This window comes from Notolepis coatsorum, assembly GCF_963971535.1.
Source record: "Notolepis coatsorum genome assembly, chromosome: 14".
NCBI lineage: Eukaryota > Metazoa > Chordata > Actinopteri > Aulopiformes > Paralepididae > Notolepis > Notolepis coatsorum.
In genome coordinates, this window is record NC_140178.1 from 72,540,171 (window position 1) to 72,564,255 (window position 24,085).

The 24,085-nt window shown below is 42.3% G+C and overlaps 1 protein-coding gene across 1 annotated transcript in view; it reads left to right on the plus strand.

Annotated features, from left to right (window-relative positions):
* Positions 1-24,085, plus strand: part of tbl3 (transducin beta like 3) — an 83,812-nt gene that overhangs the window by 43,180 nt on the left and 16,547 nt on the right. The window contains exons 18-20 of the mRNA XM_084328873.1: positions 113-171; positions 4,315-4,418; positions 20,536-20,607. Coding sequence (XP_084184999.1) covers positions 113-171; positions 4,315-4,418; positions 20,536-20,607 — 235 coding nt within the window. The remainder of the gene's footprint in view (positions 1-112; positions 172-4,314; positions 4,419-20,535; positions 20,608-24,085) is intronic.

Consider the following 24,085-nt stretch of genomic DNA (forward strand, 5'->3'; position numbering starts at 1 on the left):
CCTGCATCACCTAATCAGTAGCTCCATTTACGGTAGGTGGCCTGACTCACAGCTTAGACACATAGGACACTGACATAAACTAAGCTTCATGCGTCTTGTCTCTGCCCTCTAGGATGTGACCGAGGTGGAGCTGGCTGAGGAGCAGGCCAAGCAGGAAGACCAGATACTCAAGTGAGTTCCAGCAACATCTTTCCTACTGATAATCAGTCAGACGTGTCAGGTAGACGATACTTAGCTCTGTTGCGTACGTGCTCTGCTCCAGAGTAGATTACGTTAGAACTAGGGCTGTCAGTTTATCGCGTTAATTAGATTAATTAATTACACAGCAAATGATCACGTTATGAAAATTAACTAAAAATGTATTACAAAACAAATATATATATATATATATATTTTTTTTTTTTATTATTTTTTTTTGTATCATTCATTCCATAAGAACGTATAATACATATTTACAGACTTTTTTTAATATGGTCCATTTGCATGTTCTTGGTATCTGATTCTAGGGACATCTATGGATCTCAGGGAATGTATTCCCAGTGTCAGAAATACTGTGGGCTAGATCCACAAAGAATGGATTGCACGGTGCAAGTTGCACCCTTAGTTACAATTCATTATGAATTGAAAATGGGGGACCCTGATGTAAACAAGACGAAAGTCTTTCTCTGGTCTGCATCCCCTTAACAGTTGTGTGTATTGAGCCATACTGTATTGTACCCATTCTGCAATCTGTTAATACATTTTCATTCAATCAATCAATCTGCGTGGTGATTGATTGAATGAACATTTTATTTTGAGTAAATTGTAGGCCTAATGAACCAAATGAGAATATCAATAAAAAAAATGTTATCTTTGACTGTGAATAACACCATGCTCAAATTGACCAGACCTGAAAAAACTAAGCAAATTAATCGGTGGAAGATGATTAAACAGAAGGTTTTGTAGATACAGTACTGAATTCTGCCATCCGGACACATGCTATTTGAAATATGATTATAGAATATCAGGCATAAAATGGTTATGCGATTAAAATGCGATTAATTAGATTAATTAATTACAAATCCTGTAATTAATTAGATAAAAAAATTTAATTGCCTGACAGCACTAGTTAGAACACTAAATACTGTTCTGGAAAAAGGTTCAATTCAGGGTTCATATGGTCATAAAGAAATCTTCTCAGGCCGAGAAAACGTATGGAAAATGATACATATCCAAAAGGTTTTTGAAATGTCATGGATTTTCTTTTGGCAGAATCACTTTAATGATTTTCTGAATACACAAGCCTACGATAATAGGTGTAGCTTGTAGCTTGACATTCCTGGATACTGTAAATAAAGGATAAATAAAATTCAAAGTAACTATCCGTCAAATCTCCTTTTTTTTTTTTTTTTTTTTTTTACAACTGTTTTTTTATTTACCCTTTTTTATTTATTTATTTTTTTTTATACATAAAACCAGACACACAATACATAAACAGTAGAAATCCACAGTAAATCACAGGACTATGATTGACATAATAATAACAATAATGACAGTCCAGTACTTAAATCAGAATAAATGTAGATTAAAAGATTTACCCATAATAAAAACAATACAATACATATGCTCTTGCTCGCCCCCCCCCCCCCCCCCAGGACCCCCTCTTGGACAAACCATCCATTATTACGCTTAACACCAGGAATTACACATTCATATACTAACCTTTATCCTCTCCACCACATCTAACCAGATTGCTATGCTGGCTTCATTAACACCTAAAATTCTTGTGGTAGATATCTCTAGATAAATCACATCGAGATAGGTAAGAACCCATACCTTCCAGCACATTTTGTCCGGTTGAATCAAGCGTGATGCTATCAGCTTTTTATCTCCCGTAAGACTGGACAAAATTAGTCTCTTTACCTGTATAGAGGCTGCTAACTGAGAAACATCATTCAACAACAATACAGAAGGCAGTACAGGTATGGTCAGAAATACAAATTCTGATAATTGCGTGGTTATTTCTTCCCAGACTATCTTAACAGGAGGGCATACCCAATACATATGCATAAATGTACCAATATCACCGTTTAAACATAAGGAGCATCGAGAGTCTTGTTTAAGCCCCATTAGGTGCAAACGTCTAGGGGTTAAGTAAATCCTATGAATAAAATTAAGATTAATCTGTTGATGATCCGGGTTGCGTGATGAGAGCCGAACGTTTGCCCAAACTTCATCCCAATCAAAATCTACTTCCAAGTTTGGTATATCCTTCCTCCAGACTAAGTCTAGAGGAAGGACCTCATATGAGGACGTAAGTAAGTGTCGATAAAAATCAGAGACAAAGCCTCTCGATGTCTCCTTTCCGTAAAATAATTTGTGATATCTGTGGTGCTCAAGTGGCACCTTTAATGGAACTCTATGAGCCCTTAAAGCTGCTCTTAATTGTAGATGGAAATAAAAAGTGGATTTGGTGAGGTTAAATTTGTTAGATATAGCTTTAAAGCTGCAAAAACCCTGGTCGTTGAAGACATCCCCCAATGTATGTATGCCCTTCTTTTCCCATTTGGTAAATCTGGTAGGTGTGTCGTGCAATAAGGAGTGAGTTGTTATTAAATAGGGGAGAATGAATATGCCATTTATGTTGGTTAGTAAATTTTTTCTGTGTCACGCCATATCCGAATCACGTGTAATAACAATGTCAAACTATTTTAACTTGAAAAATTAACACGGATAGGTCTCTGTCATGAAGTTGCATTATATAACATGGAATTTGATGAGGAAAAATGTATATGAACTTTGTCAATTCTATTCCATGGTTTCAATCTAGAACTCGTCACTGAATGGCGCTCCGAAGAAAATCAACAACATTTCAAGCCCTCACAGGGTCCTTAGTCAGGCACACATGCTGATGACCCATGGCCATGAGGGCTCGAAATGTTGTTGATTCTTTTCGGAGCGCCATTCAGTTCTAGCTTCTACTGAAGATTGATTAGACGCCACGGTGTAGATTTGTGTAAACCCTCCCCCATGTTTGTCCACTTAAGCGGCTAGAAAAGCATCCCTCAGAGGTCACACCTGAATCACTCTGAACTGTGTGCAACCCTTCCTACTGTCCAAACTGTCTGCCTGTAGCCCAGTTATATAGATACAATTCGGGAAGGCTTTGTTAGACCAGAGATGGCCCTCGCTAGGCCAGAGGTCACACCTAGCATAGGTCATATAGGTCATGGCTCTATGTGAGTGAGTGTGTGCTCAGTCTGCACATGCATACCGTGGCAGGCATGCTGATGAGTGTGAGATTATCTCAAAGTTATGAATGGTTTATGGTTTCTTTTTGTGTCCTTTCTTTTATTTATTATTTGTTTTATCTTTAATGTTTTTGTTGATCCAGGGTAGAGGGATGGTTCAGTTGATAGCCGTATGACTGGGGGATGGTGGGTACACTCTTTGCTTGGTGGTACACTTTCATAGACTAGCGTCATACACTGACGTGGTGTGTCATGGCGGCTGGTAACATCTGGCATGCGCTGAGTGGTGTCTGGTGTGGCAGTGTCCTACTCATAAGGCCTGACAGATTACTTAAACATTAGAAAATGTAGCAGTAGATGCTAACAATAATATCTGTCGGGCTTTGTGGCGATGCCGCTTGGTGTTTGGCGTGTGCTATCGTGGCATGCTGTGTCGGGTGCTGGGTTGTGTTGGTCTGCGGTCAGGGTGCTGTCGGGTAGGACGTTAGCGGATGGTGTGTTGTGTTTTGTGAGCTTGTCCTTCTTTATCTTCTGTCCCTTATTGAGTGATTGTATAACTTTTTTTTAACTGCTTAAAAAATCAAGCAGTTAAAAGTTAAAAAGGAAAAGTTCTGGATGTTCACCATAAGGGTACGGTGACGTCGATGACTCACTCACTTTAGACGGAAGCTTGTGTAGTGGAAATTGTATGTATCCCCCCCTCTCCCATTTTGTCACCCTCCCCCACACCTACTATAGTACCAGTCTCCCTTGAGCCCCCACCTTCCCTAACACCCCCCCCCCCTTCCGGTGTGACCTGGTCACCTGGCCCCACCCTTTTCCTGTCCTGTATAAATATCTACGTAGTCTGTGTCTCGTGGCACTCATTACGGGATCCAAGTATGGACCAAGCAAATTATTTCCTCCGGCATCCACCACACTTGAACCAGACGTAGATTAGAATTTCTCCTATCCGCTTGACCTCTTGTATACAGTATTGTTTTCACACTCGTCACCACCACCACCACTACTCTGAGCTACCAGGAAGCGCTGTGTTAAATGCCACAGCCTTTGCCTTTTTAAAGTACTGTGTTTGTGTCTGTAGGCAGCAGGAGTTGTCCAACCTGCTCCATGAGAAGAAGTATCTGAAGGCCCTGGGCCTGGCCATCTCCCTGGATCAACCTCACACCGTGCTCACTGTCATCAAAGGTAACCTGCACACAGGAGTAGTACAGTTACTCCTCTCTCTTCAGATTAGATTATAAACTAGATTAGCAGTTTAGCATCTTAACTTCCGTCCAACTCATTGCAAGAGTACCAGAGTGTTATGCATATAACGCCTCATATGACAAATTCTGCATAACAAGAGTCTGATTATGCTACACAAGCCGCTTCTCAACTCAAACAGCGATGCACAGACAACTTTTTTTAGAATAAGAAACTTTTATCATTCCGGATAATGACACACCGATGGAGAAATACACATAAGGTGAGTGCTATGGGCCAGTGCATCCCAGCAAATTTGTTGAGTAAAAACGGCCATCGATAACGGTCACACACACACTGAGCAGATGAAGAAGGCCTTTCCCCATGAGCTAGCATGACATGCTTGGTATCTATGGATCCCTTGGGATATCTAGTCTCATATGATAAAGCTAAAAGTTAACCCATAAAGCCAATGAAAGATGGTTATCAGAATGTGTTGAGTGGAAGAGGTTAAGTTGTGATTCTGTTTCACTAGTTCATACACAATAGTTAGCTAGAACGTTTATTTAAGCAAAATAGAATTGCTTAGTAGGAGTAAAGACAGGAAGTAGCTATTTGGCGAGGATGCATTCTGAGGGGGTCATGCAATATGTAGTCACTTGGTCCAGAGTTGACCTGCGGGTGTGAAGCTAAGGAGGGGAAAGGTTGGATCAAATCAAATTTATTTGTAAAGCCCGAAATCACAAGGTAATGTCCCCATGGGCTGGACAAGTCTTTGTTAAAAAAGTCAAGAAGAAACATCACAATAAATCAAGAACAAAATCCACCATAAAATCCAAATATGCAACACTCCCAGACATTCCCCAGCGAAGGTAAGGAAAAACTCACTAAAAACCTAGCAATAGGAAAAAAGCATCACAGTGGAGGAGAGAAATCTTAGATGGGCCGTTCAAAGGGGGATCCCCCAACTTGGATGTCGGTGATAATATAGTGTTGCTATGGATGAACTATGGGTGGAGAATAAAACAGGCGAATAGTTGGTATGTATGTACATATGCCTGTAATAAAACATATATGTACAATACATGCAATAGCAACTGGGGTACATAAGAACATTTTTGAAAGATTTAAATGAATCTTTATTTATTTATGGATGTGGCTCTTATCCACTCAGTCCAGCCTCCGAGCTGGAGTGACCTGCGAGTGTGTGTGGGGAACTGAGGATGTGCTGAATTAGGACGCTATCCAGTCATGCGCTGTACGGCAGCTGAGTTGAGTTTAATAAACCTCTGTTAACTAAGTCTATATTTGACTGAGTACATCCTTGATCCGGGCTAAATTCCTCTACAATAATGAAGGAGAGGGATGGGTGGGAGTTTCGGGTGAGCGAGGAAGAGAGGAGAGGAAACGTAGACTTAGAATGTGCATGGTGGACATTCCTGAATAATGAGAGAAATGATGAAAACAAAAGAGGACTGACCTTCACTATTGGAATCCAGGTGAAGAAGTGGCAGCTGAGTCATTCTAAAAAGCCTTGCGCTGAGGGAAGGGCTGTGTACGTGTGCCGCAGTACACTTTGAATAGCTACGCAGATGGCTAAGATTTGGCAGAATCGTTCACATGTGGCTACAAGCACCAAAGTTGGCATGAAGGTTCTCTTGGGTTTACTTAAAGAAAGTTGGCCAATTATACCATTTATACCGAAATGCCATTTCCTTCATAGAATCTGATAGAGCAGGCTTATTTCAACAATTGGAGTGTTGAATTAGATGTTTTTCACCATGAAACAGACAAATGTGCAAGAGTAAAACCTTGCTAGAAAATCTTCATCTCATTCCCAGTGAAAATCCAAGATGGCCCAGAAAAAAAAGAAGCCACTTTCCAAAATACATGTATGTAGTGCATGTATTGTGCACACTACAGTTCAGCAAATGGTCTGAGAATTTGTGTTTGATATGCGATTTCACTGTCATAATTTACCATATCTTTGACTGATTAAGTCAGATGTCTCATTGCATAACATTCCAACTCTTTGGTTGCTTTCGCACTATGCTTTGGGTCATTGTCCATCCGCCCAATGAGTTCTACAGCATTTGGCTGAATATGAGCAGATAATATTGCCCGGAATTCCATCCATGCAGCCATCCATGCCGCCATTCATGCCCACACCATAACACTACCATCACCATGCCTCACTGATGAGGTGGTATACTTTGGATTTTGAAGAGCAGTTCTTCTTCCCCATGTGTTCAGACAGAATGCAGTGATGCCACATTCCCGAGTCTGATAGATGGAGACCAGTGATGCCACAGATTACTTGTAAAAGTAATCTGATTACTGATTACTGATTACTCCTTTAAAAAGTAATCTTAGTTACTTTACTGATTACTTGATTATCAGAGTAACTTAGTTACTTTGAAAGTAACTAGGTTACGAAGTCGTCGTCCCTGCTGCTGCCACAACATAAGAATGACAAAAAAAAATTGTAAAATGTACTCAGTTTGAGTAAAATGTACTAATAGGGCAGGTAGGCCTATCTATATATCTATAGATTTCACAAAAGATAAATGGTCAATAACACCACATGTAGGCTGATATGTAGCCTACCTTTGAGGCCTGCCCTATTCAGATATGGTTCTAATGTTCCTAGTGAAACAGGGGAGAGGGGTGAGTAAACCAGTGATTATATCTCAGTAACAGAATCTTCTCAAACCTCTTGTCAGAAAGTCTGTTCCTTCTAGGCGTGAGCACCAACCCTCCCAGACTAAAAAGCCGTTCCACAGGAGCACTTGATGGGTTGGAGTGTTATACTTCAAGAAAATGTTCTTTATGTTTGAAGGTCTATCCAGTATCTGAAGCTCATGCTCTTAAAAAACAGTCTATTAAACGGTACTGCTCCTCCTATGCTATTATTATTATTATTATTATTATTATTATTATTATTATTATTATTATTATTATTTATTATTGTGTGCTACTGACAACCTACATACTGCAGTATTGATTGATTGATTGATTGAAAAGTTTATTAACAGATTGCAGAATGGGTACAGTACAGTACGGCTCAATACATACAATTGTTAAGAGGATGCAGACCTGAGAGACTTTCGTCTTGTTTCCATCAGGGTCCCCCATTTTCAATTCATCATATGACACACACGACATACAGATAGACAGTACTGCTACATCTATACATTTATGACATACCAGATTTTCAAATGCAGTACTGTTTGTGATACTAAAAAAATCCAGAAAAAGAGTGTATATACATTTGACATAGAAACTGTGCATTGGGGAAGGTTGGGTAGGTGGGGTGGGGCTGTACATTGGAGGTGTGTGTGAGTATGGTGTTCCATGTTCATGAATAGTGCAATGCAAAAGATGTTTAACTCAAAGGTGGAACATACCTGCACTATGGTTTAAATCCAGTAAAGAAATCCAGAAGTCGATGCTTCGGGTTTGGTTTTTTCTATCCGTTTGGTCGTGCTGTGCTGTATATTCCAGATGCGGTAGACAGTATTTTGTTTCCTCCGCATAGTGTTTGTTTGTTTGTTTGTTTGTTGTTTGCAAGAAAGCGTTACCAGCGTGAACGTCTCCCTGCTAGCTCGCTAGTTTTGGTGAGCCTGATAATAATAACAACAGCCGCGCCCACCAGCATGGAACAACGTGATGTTGCGTGCTGTGACGTCACTCCCCCAATACAAGGAAATACAGCTCCAAACGTATATTTTTGACTGTCTAAAACGAAATAAAATACTGCATTCCGCCTGCATTATGAATTTATGATGAGATAGTAATGAAATAGTAACGCACAGCCACTTGGACAAGTAACTGCAATCAGATTACTGGCTTTTAAAGATTAACGCGTTCGATTACTATTTTCGGGGGAAAGTAATCAGATTACTGTAAGGCGTTACTTAGTAACGCGTTAGTGGCATCACTGATGGAGACGCAGCTGCATGGATAGAATAGAGTCTCCAAAGGTGCACACACGCAAAGAAAAATACAAATGCATCAACTTGACTCACAATGATTAGTTAAGATAGGCTTTCGAAAATGTAGGGCATACCTTGTTGGTAACGGGGCAACCGATAGGAGAGGACAATTTATTTTGATTAGATATAAAAACATGTAGCTTATTATTATTATTATTATTATTATTATTATAATATGTGGTCAGCCTTTGTTCTATTCATGCACAACTGAGAGTTAGACTAAGCAATATTCCCACGGGTTGGTAGTTTTAGCGTTTTCTCATGGTGCATGTTATTTTAATTGGACATAAAACGTGTAGCCTATTATCATTATTATTATTACATCATGTGGTCAGCCTTTGTTCTATTCATGTGACAACTGAGAGTTAGACTAAGCAATATTATTATTATAATATATGCACGGGTTGGTGGTGCACCCTATCCCGCTGAAAGATAACAGTGTTTCTAGCCTTCAATAATTTCTCTCACTCATCACCTGCTGTTCCGTGACTGGCCTCCGCGTTGTCATTTTACTTGGATATCTCATTAGCTGTCTCACACTGCATCAACCCCTGTTAATGCAATCCGTAATCAGAAGAATTCGACACTGGCAAACGTGGTACCTTTCTTGGAAAAACTTTGTTTATTCCATAAACAAAACCTTGTACCAGATATAACCAAACCTGTTCCACCCGACGGGACCGGTACCGGTCCCGAAAATGACATCTGGTCATAAATCAATATTTTTTTGACTGTTGTATAAAATTAGCGATTTAAATTTCAAACGTATTCAAGTATTAACATCACTAACATGTCACAACAGCATGTAGAATGTATATTATCATCAATACGTTAGTTTAGCAATAGGTTAAGTGTCATTAGATAGATTTAACTTTTCGATTTGGAAGAGTCTAGTCGCGAGGGCGACCATTTTGGATATTTTTAACCATGGGAATTGTAGTCTTTTTGTGGCCATTTTGTAGAGGACATGCATAGCTGTTGATCAGCGTTGGAATCTTTCAGAACTACACGTCCTGGAAGATTCTATGAATGAATGAAATGAATGAAAACTTTATTTAACAGATTGCAGAATGGGTACAATACAGTACGGCTCAATACATACAATTGTTAAGGGGATGCAGACCTGAGAAAGACGTTTGTCTTGTTTCCATCAGGGTCCCCCATTTTCAATTCATATAGACATATATGACATACATGACATACAGATAGTCAGTACTGCTACATCTATACATTTATGACATACCAGATTTGCAAATACAGTACTGTTTGTGATACAGAAGGAGTCAAGAAAAGGGAGTATATACATTTGACGTAGAAACTGTACATTGGAGGTTGGGTGGGGGGGGTTGGGTACATTGGGATATTGACAACCATACTGGGTAATTTACATTGGAGGTGGTTGGGGGGGCGGGGGGCACACTGTATAAACAAGTAACACTGTACATTGAGGGGGGGGGGAGGAGACACTGTACAAACAAACACAATTGTACATTGAACTATTGACAAAACCATACTAGGTAAATGACTGTACATTGGAGGGGGTTGGAATGATTGGGTTAGGATATTTACAGGGGCCAGTGTTGAATTGCAGTCTCCCGTAGGTGTCCCTTGAGAGAGGTTTTGAAAGTGGGTAGTGATCCACATTCCTTTACAGCTTTGGGTAGGGCGTTCCACATTGATGTGGCATAATTGCGAAACGTGTTTAGTCCCTTATTTGAGCCGAATCTGGGTTTGACATGATTTGTGGAGCTCCCTCTGGTGTTGTGATCGTGGTATTCACTGACCTTTGGGAAGTATTTTGACATGTACATGGGTACCTTGGTCGTGTAGTGTATCTTGTAGACCAGGCCCATTGCAAGTTGTTGTACTCTGTCGTCTACTCTAAGCCATCCTAGGTTGTCGAAGTGGGCAGGGGTGAGGTGGGTTCTAGGAGTAAGGTCAAGCAGTAGTCTGACCAGTTTGTTTTGAGATGTTTGTAATTTTGTTTTTAGCGCCTTTGAGGTGCTTTGGTACCATGAGGTGCAAGCATAGTCGTAGTACCCCTGAATGAGTGCTCCTGCCAGAGTCTTCAGGGTGTTCTTGTTTACCAGAGAGGAGATCCGGTACAAGAATCGAGTTCGTTGGTTGACTTTTTTTATTACATTGGATGCCATTTTGTCACAGGAGAGATTAGCCTCTAGGATGGACCCCAGGTAGGTAATTTCATCTTTCCTTGTGACAATATTGTCACCCACTGTAACTGAGAAGCCGTCGGTCTTGCTGAGTTTGTTATTTGAACCGAAGAGAATGGACTCTGTTTTGCCCATGTGTAATGATAGTTTGTTATCAGCGAGCCATATGCAGATTCTGCCTAGTTCCGAGCTGAGGGTTTTTTCAACCTGTAACTTGTTCTTGTCAGAGACCAGCAGGGCTGAGTCGTCCGCAAACAGGAACAAGTTGCAGTCACAAGCTGACGACATGTCATTTGCATAAATTAGGAACAGTAGCGGTCCTAGTATGCTTCCTTGTGGAACACCACAGCTCACTGTGAGGGGGGGGGATAGGGTACCGTTTACCTCCACCATCTGTTCCCTCCCCTCAAGGTAGGATTGCATCCAGCTCACTGATAGACTATCAAAACCAATTGCTTTTAGCTTGTCAATCAGAATGGAGTGATTGACCGTGTCAAAGGCCTTTTGTAGGTCCAGCATGACCATGCCGCAGTATTTGCCTGCGTCCACCTCTTGTTTGATGTGGTCATTCAAATAGAGAAGGCATGTGTCAGTGGAGTGGGATGTTCTGAAGCCAGATTGGAATTCGTAGATTAGATTTTTTTCCGCTAGGTACTTTTCGACCTGTTCGTAGACTATTTTTTCCATGACTTTCGAGATGGAGGTGAGAATAGAAACAGGGCGGTAGTTGCCTGGGTCTAATTTGCTGCCCTTTTTGTGCAGAGGGGTCACCCTCGCAATTTTGAAGTCCTTGGGGACGTGTCCCTGTTTTATGGAGAGGTTTATTATGTGTGTGATGATTGGTGTGATGGCGGCTGCTGAGTCTCTGAGGAATTTGGAGGGGATGTTGTCATGGCCAGTGGCCTTGTTAGGTTGGAGGGCGCTCAGTTTATTGAGTACCTCATCTGTTGTTACCATTTCCAGCTTGAAGTCGTCCTTGCGGACCCCTAGGTTTTTGTAGAAAGCTACTATGTGTTCTACCCCATAAAGCCCTGAGTGGGAGGGTAGTTTGTTTACCAGTGTTGTGGCTATGTTTGTGAAGAAAATGTTTAAGTAATTGGCTACATCCAGCTTGTCTGTGATGAGCGTGTTGTCAGTTTTTATGTTTATGTTTGAGAATCTGGTTTTAAGTTTTTTACTGCATCCTAGTTGATTATTGAGTAATTTCCAAAGTTCACGTGGTTTGTTTTTGTTTTCCTCAGTTTTGTCATTGATGAAATTCTTTTTTGCAGTTTTGATCATGGAGTTTACGTCGTTTCTTAGTCTGTTTCTTTCTAGTTTGAGTTCAGTCACGTGGGCTTGGAGTTCACTGCTCGTGCTTTTAGTAAGCTTTGACTGACTTTTACGAAACTCAGAGCATTTTTTGTCTCTGGTTTTCATAGCGGCCAGTATTTCGGAGTGCATCCACGGCTCAGCGCGATTTTTTACCCTGGTGGTTCTTAGGGGGGCCATGTCGTTTAGTATTGCTGAGAATTTGGTTTTGAAACCAAGCCATGTTTCGTCAACCAGTGTACCATTGAGTTCATCTGACCAGTCCAGACTCTCCAGTTCAAGGTTGAAGGCCTCGCTAGAGTAGGTTTTGAGGTCTCTAGATGTGACTGTTTTGTGGCAGCCAGCCTTTTGTTTTAGTTTTTTTCGGGTACAGAATATCATATAATGATCACTTAACCCACATGCTATAACCCCTTTATTTGAGATCTTGGACTTGTCGGAGGTCAGAATGAGGTCAATGGTAGTCTGAGTTGATTCACATACACGTGTGGGTTGGGTGATTAGCTGGCTGAGGCCATGCAGATCACAAAACCTACTGAAGGCCTTGAAGACGGGTGCATCTTTTCGTTGCATATCCGTGTTCCAGTCTCCAATAAGAATTTTGTCTACATCCTCAACTCCAGCTAAACACCCATCCATTGTATCATAAAAGCCACTATGATCTGGCGGCCTGTAGACTGTGCCAACCAGTAGGGATTTCGCCCTTTCGAATAGGATTTCCACCCATACAGTTTCAATTGATTTATGATTCAGGTCATTTCTGTTGATGAATTTGGTGTCCTTGTGTATGTACATACAGACACCACCTCCATGTTTGTTCCTATCATTCCTGATTATTGAGTAGTTCTCAATCTCTATCTCTGGATCTTTTACAGAATCGTCGAGCTTAGTTTCTGAGAAGCACAGTATGTTTGCCTTACCATTTATGAATATTTGCTTGATTTCATCCAATTTGTTTTTTAAGCTGTTAATGTTAATGTGAAAAATGTTCAGTCCATTGGCGTTGGTTATTTCATTTATGTTGGCAGGTTCGAAGTATTGTCCGTTTGTGATCTGTTCCTCTGTGTTGTTATGGGTGGGAAGGGGGGGGGGGGGCGTCGGGTCCCGCGCCGTGTTGGAACAACAAAGAAGGGGGGAGGGGGGTGTCGGGTCCCGCGCCGTGCTGGGACAACAAAGGACTCGTTCCTGGTTGTTTTTGTTGTTAGCTCTGCTAGCTAGCCGGCTATCGGGCGTTGAGATGTTTACATCCCGCGTCGAGATGGTCGTCATGGTTTCGACCCTCGGTTCACCTCCTCTCGTCACTGCCTCACGTGTGCTCGTCTGCTGCGGCGTCATTGGGGAAGCGTTGCCGTCCGCGCAGTAGATGTAGCCACAGGTTGCGTTGTTGATGCTGTTGGTCGCGATGGGAACCTCCATCGCTTCTTGCTGTAGTCTCTGGTTCCGTGTCATTACGGGACCAGGGTTCTGATGTATGTCACCCGACATGAGCAGATATAATAAAAACATTGATCTCTTATTACACTTGCCTGCCGGGGGTAATTTCTTTCGTTCCGGATTTGCAGTAAGTACTGCGTGGATCGCCGAGGCTCCGAAGGGTGGATGTTTCCTCTCCGTGCCCGTTAACAAGTAGAAGTCGCAATGGGACTGTTGATTTACGTTTTCGCTACCCTCCACTTCTGTCTGGAGTTGCTGCTTGAGTTGTGAATTCAGGTACAAATCCATAATCCACAGGAGGGAAAGTAGAAAATGCGCAAAGTACTTTGTTGTTGCTCTGTTGCGTTGGCTGTTGCGTTGGTTACGGGAGCTACGTAAAATGCGACCGTCCATGTTGAAGAGAGAGACAGGTTCAGAGTTCTGTATGAATTATATCAATAACTGTTAGTATTCGGGATAATAAGCCACAAAAGGTAACGTTTTTGACAAATATTGAAACGCAGTTAGTTTCTCCTCCCTATTGTTAGCATGTAGCAACAATTAGATCTGAAATTAGTTTCAAAATGGTTGCACTGTGGTGAAAATAAAAAAGTACAGTAGATATCATTATCTGTTCTTATGCACGCCTGGTGATACTAAATCCAAATTGAACTCGGGCATTTGAAAGATGATATATGTATATATATATATATATATAAATGTGCGAATTGGCTATAATAAGGTAATTTATAAGCCTCCTATTCTATATTCTATAATAATATTTCAAATTGCATTGGTCCGGATGGGAGAATTCAGTACTGTATCTACAGAACCTTCTGTTTAATCATCTTCCCTTTATTAATTTCCTTAGATTTTTTGTACACATGATGTCAAGAAGGTACTGAACGAGATCAGTCGCAGTTTCATGTCTGGTCATTATTAGCATGGTGTTATTCACTGTCAAAGATGCAAAGAAAAATCATAATTCATATTCTCCTTTTTTTCATCACAATTTAAGCAAGCTTAGTAATGGACACAATATTTCTGACACTGAATACATTCGCTGAGGTCCATAGATGTCCCTAGATACCAAGAATATGCAAATTGACCTTGTAGAAGTGGAGCAATATTCCATTTACCTAGGTATATATTTTAGGCAGATTTTCACCACGGGTGGAACAGGTTAATTCATTCTTCTCCACCGTCTCTTATGCTATTAGTCCAATGGTTCTGGGCCTCGTCGTAGCCCCCCCCCCCCCCCCCCTGAGGGGAGGAATGATCCTTTCAAAGTCTCTGATCAACGTGTCTGCTCGCCTGTGCGTCGTGTCTCAATCTGGCTAGTCTCCTGAAGACCCCACAGCTTACCGTCTTCAAGTAGCGCGATGTCGACCTCTCTCTCGTGACTGTTAGTATGGCAACGGCACTTTTGACCCAAATCACTATAACAACGGCGATGTTGATATTACTAAACGATGGGACCACACCATCATGTGAGAGCCCAGTGCCGCTGCATACAATGACCTTGGCTCGCTTGAGAGCTCAGCTGATAACAGGCCCTCGTCTGCAGCCTCACTGGAGCCAAACATAGTGACTGATACTGTCCTCTTACAACTAATATCTACGAGTAGATGCCGTCATCTGCGGATATTTACATTATAATGCAGATATTTACATTATATACACATTGAAAAACAAGGATTCCTTCACAGCTATGCCGGGATGTCCCTTATGCACACAAGCCAGGACGAAACCAACCCGGCAATTTTACTATACTCGAAGATGGCAAAATGCTGCGTTATAAGTCGTCGTCGTCGTCCCCCCCCGTTTCTTTCACACAGAACGATATGCTGGGATAATGGGAGTACAAATCCCAGCTTTAACTCATTGGACGCCAGACCCGATGTAGTCGGGTTAACTCGCCATCGCTTGAGCGCCAATCACGAGTATAGTCGGGTTTTAATCGTTATTTATTTTATTAGTGATATCCATTAGGGATGCCCTTATCACGTTTTTTGCCACCGATACCAATCACAGATTGTCTTGATCCATATCGGCCGATACCGATCATTTTTGGTTTTATAAAAAAAATATTTAAATTTTTTTTAATAAAATATATATATTATATAATTATACTTGTAGTTGTATTATCTGCGAGACATCGCCACCACGCAACAAGTCAAAATGCTCGTTATCACCACTGTCTGTGTGTATACTCTGCTTTGATCAAATCACATTCAGCATGCCCTTAGCAGGGTATATCTGCGGCTCTGTAGATATACCCTACTCCCTCAGCTAGCCCCGTTTGTGACTGCGATGCAAGCCGGGGCTCGAATACGCATCGAATCAATGTTATAAGACATTGATATCAGGAGCTATCTGTAGCTACTGCTAGCCGGCTAGATAATGTTAAGACAACGCCTCAGTGAACTATTTAGTTTAATGGGACATTTTGTTTTGAACAGTGAGCTAACGTGAGCTATCATGCACTACTAGACTATTGCTGGAGCATTTGTTGATATCAGGAGCTATCAGTAGCTAGCCGGCTAGATACCATTAGACAATGCCTCATGTATTAAACTAAAAGTGAATAGTTGACTGGGTAATTTTGTTTAAACAGTAACGATAGCTAGGTAGCTAACGTTAGCTCACGGTCGCATGCACTAGACTAGAGCAGACTATTGCCCGAGGCAATAGGAGCCTCTGTGTTTACAAACTTTACACAGGTGCGGGAGGGGCAGGAGGAGGAGGAGGAGTGGCAGTTTGCAGCTCTGTGTGTCTGAGCGAGTGAGATCTCCGCTAAGAATTGGATCATGTTTTTCGATCGGTTTTCACGATCGGCGAAAATAAAGCATTATCGGAATTCACCGATCTCATATTTATACTGAATATCGGCCGATACCGATCGCTGGCGGATCGATCGGCGCATCCCTAATATCCATTCATTTTCATCCATCCAACCTGATATTATTGTTGGGAATGGGTCTGAGCTAGCAAAATGGCAAAAGTGTGTTGCGTCTTGTGTAGTTATCCGTTACTTGACCGAACCACCCCATTGGACAAGTCGTAAGAATTGTGTTCCGTTTTTCAACCTGTGATTTGAGTCCTAATGATCTCTGGCTCACAAAGTGAGTTCTTATCGAGGATTAATTTGATGCTCATCCGCATTCTTCACAGCCGAACAGGACATTTTGAGCTGTGACTGTTTCCTCTGCCGCGAGGGCTGTCGTCACACTGTCACGCTGCAGCTTCACAATGTAAATACAGATACAGATCACTAACCTTTCCTTTCCTCATTCCTCTTCAGTGAATGCACGCGCCACGGACCTGTTGCTGAACAGCCAAGTCATTATCAGTCTAGCAAGGATATTACTATGATGTGTGAGATTATTGACCAAGTGAGCAAGGCATGACGCGCAATGAGAGCCTTTCAGCCTTGGCTTTGACCATGCTGGGGTCTTTACACCAGGTATACTGTGGCAATTCTAGGTGTAGGGGTTGCAGAATAAAACAACAGACAGTCCAGTTGTGGTTCCCAAAATAATAGTTTGCTTTATTTTAAAAACCCATTAATTTAACTGAACTTAACTTAGAATATTTCTGTCTGCCAGGCGACTTCTCCGCTTACGGTCTGTCTCCTCGCCCCTGATGTGAGAGAGTGCGTGTGTCCCTCGCCCCCTATTTCCTCAACACGTGCATCCCGTCTTGATTGGTGTGAGCTGGTCTTGATGGCCTACTAGCTGCAAGCGCGCCTGGAAGCGGAAGCCCAAATATGGGCAGAGTCTAGCCATTGTGCCGACGCCCTTCAATCCAGTGGTGGCTTGGGGTTTCCACAATACACATTGAGATCCGATCACTCAGACCACATTCTGTTAGCAGCCTGTACTAGTTGTGTCCTGGGTCACCTGTGCATCACGCCCTCTGGGATCGTGTGAACCTTCTCCTGTATAATGCTCTGCTATGAACACAGAGAAGCCAAAGCATCTGCTCTCCCTTTATTCCTCCTTTCTCATCTCCTGTTGGTTCTCAAATTGGACAAGCTGGCTTTATCCACTGTCTGCACTTTTCTAAACGTCCCTTAAATAGGCTATATCAGAGCTGCCACTTTTCAATAAATCATGTTGAATGAATACAAAGTAAAATATATGTTTTATGTTATCAGAATCCTGTTATAATGTGGGCTCTCCATGCCCCTTCAGTAGCCCTGTGCCTTTTCAAAATGGCAAGCATCCACAAACAATTATTAGCCTAATTAAAGCCATCACTACGAACACAATTGTCAGTGTTCACAGATGGGAAGTCGGTGGGGTATGAGTCCTGGTAGCGTGAATATTAAAGGCAACCAACTTGTGTTCGGCTTTTCTCTGATTGGCCGCGCCCCCACGCGCAGGCAAGCGCAGTCGTCCCACGTCCCAAATGAAATTCAAGGAGCGCGCGCAAGCGGCAGCGCGGGCAACCAACTTGTGGCTGCTGTTCCAACGCACTTGTGTTGGGCTGCGGTAGCAGTGGAGCGCTATGAAATGCGCTGAACTAGAAAGCGTAACGTTATTATGTTTCGCGTTTTTAACAACCAACTACCAGATTCACTCGTGTATAAACAAAGCCCATACAGTTATGAAATGCGCTGAACTAGAAAGCGTAACGTTATTATGTTTCGCGTTCCATTGATTAACGCCATTACCTGCTGTGCTGTAGGAAGCAGAGGTACAGTAAGTTACAGTAGGTGTAGGTTACATGTTTAATCAAAGCCCATACAATTTTTTAGATGAATGATTGTGGATATAATATAGAAAACACATCATTATGATATTGTCAGAGGGAGAGGCATGACTTCGCGACAGCCATATTAGACACTCACTGTACATCAGTGTGGAACTGTAACGTTATATGTTATTTCGCCCGTGGAGGCTGCTGAGCCTGAAGCGCCAGCGGGGCGACGCGGTGGTTTATCCCCGGCTTTCGTGCGCCGCCGCCGGCTTGATACAGCTTCAGCAGCAGCAGCGGCGGTGCTCTGTTGTAGGAAGCCCTTCAATGACAGCGGCGCGCTCTCATATTTTGCGAATGCATAAACTATATCTTAAATTATGGCTATGTCTAATTAGGGTTGGGCATCGTTTGGATTTGAACGATTCCGGTTCCGATTCCGATTCTCCATATCGATTCCTGTTCTAAACGATTCTCGATTCCGATTCTTTGAGGTGCAGGTCAGAACAGGTCACAGCTTATTTCGAAGGAGATTTTTTATTTATTTTTTTTTCAAAAAGAAAATCATACTATTCACATTTTCAGTTGACTTGATACAGTTTAATTTGGTTGCTGTACTGTAACTAGGGTATTAAAGTAAAAAAAAAAAAAAAAAAAAAAGTAAACAAAAAAAAAAGTAAAAAAATAAAAAATAAAATCGAAATTTAGAATCGAAATTCAAATATGTTACTTCCGGTTCCAGAACCGGAAGTTAGGAACCGGTTCCTATTAGAACCGGTTTTCGGTGCCCAACCCTATGTCTAATATGGCTGTCGCTTATCAATGACTTCGCGACAGCCATATTAGACACTCACTGTACATCAGTGTGGAACTGTAACGTTATATGTTATTTCGCCCGTGGAGGCTGCTGAGCCTGAAGCGCCAGCGGGGCGACGCGGTGGTTTATCCCCGGCTTTCGTGCGCCGCCGCCGGCTTGATACAGCTTCAGCAGCAGCAGCGGCGGTGCTCTGTTGTAGGAAGCCCTTCAATGACAGCGGCGCGCTCTCATATTTTGCGAATGCATAAACTATATCTTAAATTATGGCTATGTGTCTAATATGGCTGTCGCTTATCAATGACTTCGCGACAGCCATATTAGACACTCACTGTACATCAGTGTGGAACTGTAACGTTATATGTTATTTCGCCCGTGGAGGCTGCTGAGCCTGAAGCGCCAGCGGGGCGACGCGGTGGTTTATCCCCGGCTTTCGTGCGCCGCCGCCGGCTTGATACAGCTTCAGCAGCAGCAGCGGCGGTGCTCTGTTGTAGGAAGCCCTTCAATGACAGCGGCGCGCTCTCATATTTTGCGAATGCATAAACTATATCTTAAATTATGGCTATGTGTCTAATATGGCTGTCGCTTATCAATGACTTCGCGACAGCCATATTAGACACTCACTGTACATCAGTGTGGAACTGTAACGTTATATGTTATTTCGCCCGTGGAGGCTGCTGAGCCTGAAGCGCCAGCGGGGCGACGCGGTGGTTTATCCCCGGCTTTCGTGCGCCGCCGCCGGCTTGATACAGCTTCAGCAGCAGCAGCGGCGGTGCTCTGTTGTAGGAAGCCCTTCAATGACAGCGGCGCGCTCTCATATTTTGCGAATGCATAAACTATATCTTAAATTATGGCTATGTGTCTAATATGGCTGTCGCTTATCAATGACTTCGCGACAGCCATATTAGACACTCACTGTACATCAGTGTGGAACTGTAACGTTATGTTATTTCGCCCGTGGAGGCTGCTGAGCCTGAAGCGCCAGCGGGGCGACGCGGTGGTTTATCCCCGGCTTTCGTGCGCCGCCGCCGGCTTGATGCAGCTTCAGCAGCAGCAGCGGCGGTGCTCTGTTGTAGGAAGCCCTTCAATGACAGCGGCGCGCTCTCATATTTTGCGAATGCATAAACTATATCTTAAATTATGGCTATGTGTCTAATATGGCTGTCGCTTATCAATGACTTCGCGACAGCCATATTAGACACATCGCCATAATTTAAGATATAGTTTATGCATTCGCAAATATGAGAGCTCTGTCATTGAAGTGGGTGGTGGCAGCATTACTAACAGTAGCGATTTTTATTGTTTTGTCATGACCAAACATAATCCCAACATAGATAGGAGGTGTACTGTATGTCAAATGTCGGTCATGTGGTGGAAGAGTTTAGTACAGTCACACAACAGAACACCGCTGTAGTACAGTCACACAACAGAACACCGCTGGTTCGACCAGCGCTTCTGCCGCGCCGCAAGGGCGTGTGCTAGTGGATTGATTGATTGGCCGTGTGGCCAATCAGAGAAACGCTGATCGAAAAGCTGAACACAAGTTGGTTGCCTTTAATATTCACGCGTCCTGCTAGGTTGTTGGTATAATGGCTAAATTGGGGATGGAAGCAAAAGTACAAAGGCCAAAAAAATTTATACAAGCAGTGTGTGACGTTATAAGGAAAAAGGAAACGGTGCCTTTGACGTCTTGTCTTGTCTTGTGTTGTCCACAGCCATCCACCAGGGGGAGAATGGACGTGAGCAGCTGGAGAAGACGATACTGAAGCTGCGATTGGACCAGAAAGGTAAGACGGTCAACTGTTAACATAGTCTGGTTGCCGACTTGAGTGTCCTGTTCTGGTGATGAATCAACACAGAGCCAACAATCGGTGCAATCAGTACAATTGACCTATCTCAAACCCCGCCCTCTTTTCTTGGTGCATTGGTAAATGGTTCATTTATATAGCTCTTTTATCCAAAGCGCTTTACAATTTGTTCCTCACATTTTTACCCTTCATTCACACACCAACGGCGGAGGCAACCATGCAAGGTGCCAACCTGCTCATCGGGAGCAATTAGGGGTTAACCTCGTAACGTGCACTGGGTCGTATACGTCCCGCTTCGCACTCGCGCGCATGTCACAGCACTTTGCGAGCGTCTTTTCGCCGATCATGTAATATACCGTTCGAAACTTGAATTTGCCGCCTTTTTCGAACGCCACCTCACTTGACCAATTCCGTGCCTCAGTTCTCGAGTTACATGACGATATGTCAGGCGAGCGTCTTTTTACAGGCCGCGTGTCAAATGACCACGCCTGACTGTATACGCTCGAGAACTGACCAATCACCGCTGATGGCGAAAATGATTGGTCAGCATTGTAGCCAAGGAGTGTCCGCTTCCAACGAGGGGGGGGGGGGGGGGTGCGAATAGAGGAAGTAGGTGAAAGTTGAAGAGGGAAAATTTGTTGTGACTGAATCTTCAAAACGCACGGAGGTGGATAGCCATTTTGGATTTGCTCGTTTATTTTATTAAAAAAATTTACACAGTTTACTAAAACCTTCTAAAACCTCTCGAGCACTAATTTCTAAACTGATCTTTATAAAATGTTTACCTGTACTACATAAGACTTTAGGCTATGGAACCACAGTGTCCAGCTCATACCTTTATGCTGGAACTTAAAAACAGGAATCTGGCAACCACTAAAGAGAAATGTGAGTACTCAAGTTCAACTCAAGTTCAAACCTCTGTTACTCTATTTCATTAGCACTAAAAGTGATTATCCTTTTTTGCTTTCGTAACTTCAGAATGTTACCTTTCAAAAGAGACCAGGCTCATGCATGTGCTATAAGTATAAAGCTAAGCTTTGCAAAAAAAGTATGCAGAAACGAAACAAAAATGGCGCCAGAGGTCGCTGTGGGCCGTGTGGTAAGAATGCCAGCGCTTTAAAGAATAGGGATACATGGCGATGTTTGCAGGGCTAAAACTATATTAAATATCATAGCTATGGATATAAAACTATTGCCCATTTGACATTGAGTATCTATCGTTCAATTTGTGAAAAAGAAGAAAAATACATACATTCCCGTTTTATACCGTGGTGAATGAGTATAGTTTTAGAGTAATTCTGTCTAATCCCAGGAAACGCCGCTATGCAGCGTTTAGTAGTGCATTTCACTAGAAACCGTGGCGTTCCTTGCCTGGATCAACAATCAATCTGAAATCAACGCTATATTATCGGTATTATGTTTCATCATGCATGCATGAAAGGGTGGGGGGGGGGGGGGGGTTCTATGCTTCGATCGTCACCAAAGGAATACGTTACACACACACACATTACACACATACGTCCGGATCGCGGGGAAGGGATTCTTCGATCAACGCAAGATTGATACTATAGCCCTTACCTTGACTAGGATGAGCTCCAAAAAGAATATTCCAATTATTTGATCGCCATTCCAGGGCTGTACACTGCGACGAGATGATCGCGAATTGCCCCTTTTAATTGGCCGTCGCGATTGGTAAATATTATCTGGGGGCGGGCTTGCGAGTAGTGCTTTCAAGCCTTGCATTCGCATTTCACTCCTAAATTATCCAAGGCGTGTGATGACGCGATGACGTCACTCACGCGAGCTGAGCAGTGAGCACTCAGCAGGTATGATCAGCGGGAACAATCGACTGAGCACTCACTCTGATAGACTGGCTGACTGTCTGATTTAGCTATGAAGAAAAGTAAAGTTAGTATTGCTTCATATTTTCGACGCGTTCGACCTCCTATAGTGAGCCGAACTGAACTGAACTCAGACACACGGAGAGAGCTGCGGCGTCTGCTGCTCCTCTTCCTCCAGCCCTCCCGCACCCGTGGCTGTTGTAAACACTAGTCTCTAGTGCAGTGCTTCTCAAACTTTTTCTGTCAGGCCCCCCTTTGGCGGACGAAAATATTTCAGGCCCCCCCTCGCCCCAACAAAATAGTCATGAAATGGGCCACGTTTAAATTTATTGAAATAACACCAATATCGTGACCTTTCAAATTGTGCAACCACTTTACAACTGTGCAATTGTGCAACAACATAACAATACAGTCCAATACACTCAAAGACTGTGCTTTTTCAAAAATAAAGACATCTTGTAACATTGCAATACAATTCAATGGACACTCGAGACTGCTTTTTCAAAAATACAGACATCTTGTAACATTGCAATACAATTCAATGGACACTCAACACTGCTTTAAAAAAATAGACATCTTGTAACATTGCAATACAATTCAATGGACACTCAACACTGCTTTTAAAAAAATAGAGACATCTTGTAACATTGCAATACAATTCAATGGACACTCAAACACTGCTTTAAAAAAAATAGAGACATCTTGTAACATTGCAATACAATTTTATTGACACTGCTTTAAAAAAAATAGAGACATCTTGTAACATTGCAATACAATTCAATGGACACTCAACACTGCTTTAAAAAAAAATAGAGACATCTTGTAACATTGCAATACAATTCAATGGACACTCAACACTGCTTTTAAAAAAATAGAGACATCTTGTAACATTGCAATACAATTCAATGGACACTCAACACTGCTTAAAAAAAAATAGAGACATCTTGTAACATTGCAATACAATTCAATGGACACTCAACACTGCTTTAAAAAAAATAGAGACATCTTGTAACATTGCAATACAATTCAATGGACACTCAACACTGCTTTAAAAAAAATAGAGACATCTTGTAACATTGCAATACAATTCAAGGACACTGCTTTTTTTTTAAATAGATAGAAAACTTTGTGAAAACTGTGAAAACTTGTGAAAGAACTTGCAATACAATTCAAGGACACTGCTTTTTAAAAGCAGTGTCAAAAACGTGTGAACAAACTTATGAACAAACTTGTGAAAGAAGTTGCAGTGCATTGCAATACAATTCAAGGACACTGCCTTTTTTTATAAATAGATAAAAAACTTTGTGAAAAAACTTGTGAAAAACAGTGGAGTTGCTCAGTGGCCAATGGTGTCAGACTGTGGTTGTAACTGGGCAGCTCCCAGGTATGAATGGAACTGTGTGAATGTGAAGCAGGGCGTAGCTGAAAAAGAGCATCTGTGCTCAGCGAACCTACCCTGGGTAAATAAAGGTTAAACAACAGCATTAGTGGCTGCAATGAGCCTGTTTTGAACTACACATCCTTTCAAACCGAGGTTGCAGGCTTGATACTGCCACTCTCAAGTCATGCTCAATGTTGAGCTTAGACCTGTGCTTTGTCTTCAGTGAAGCAACAGC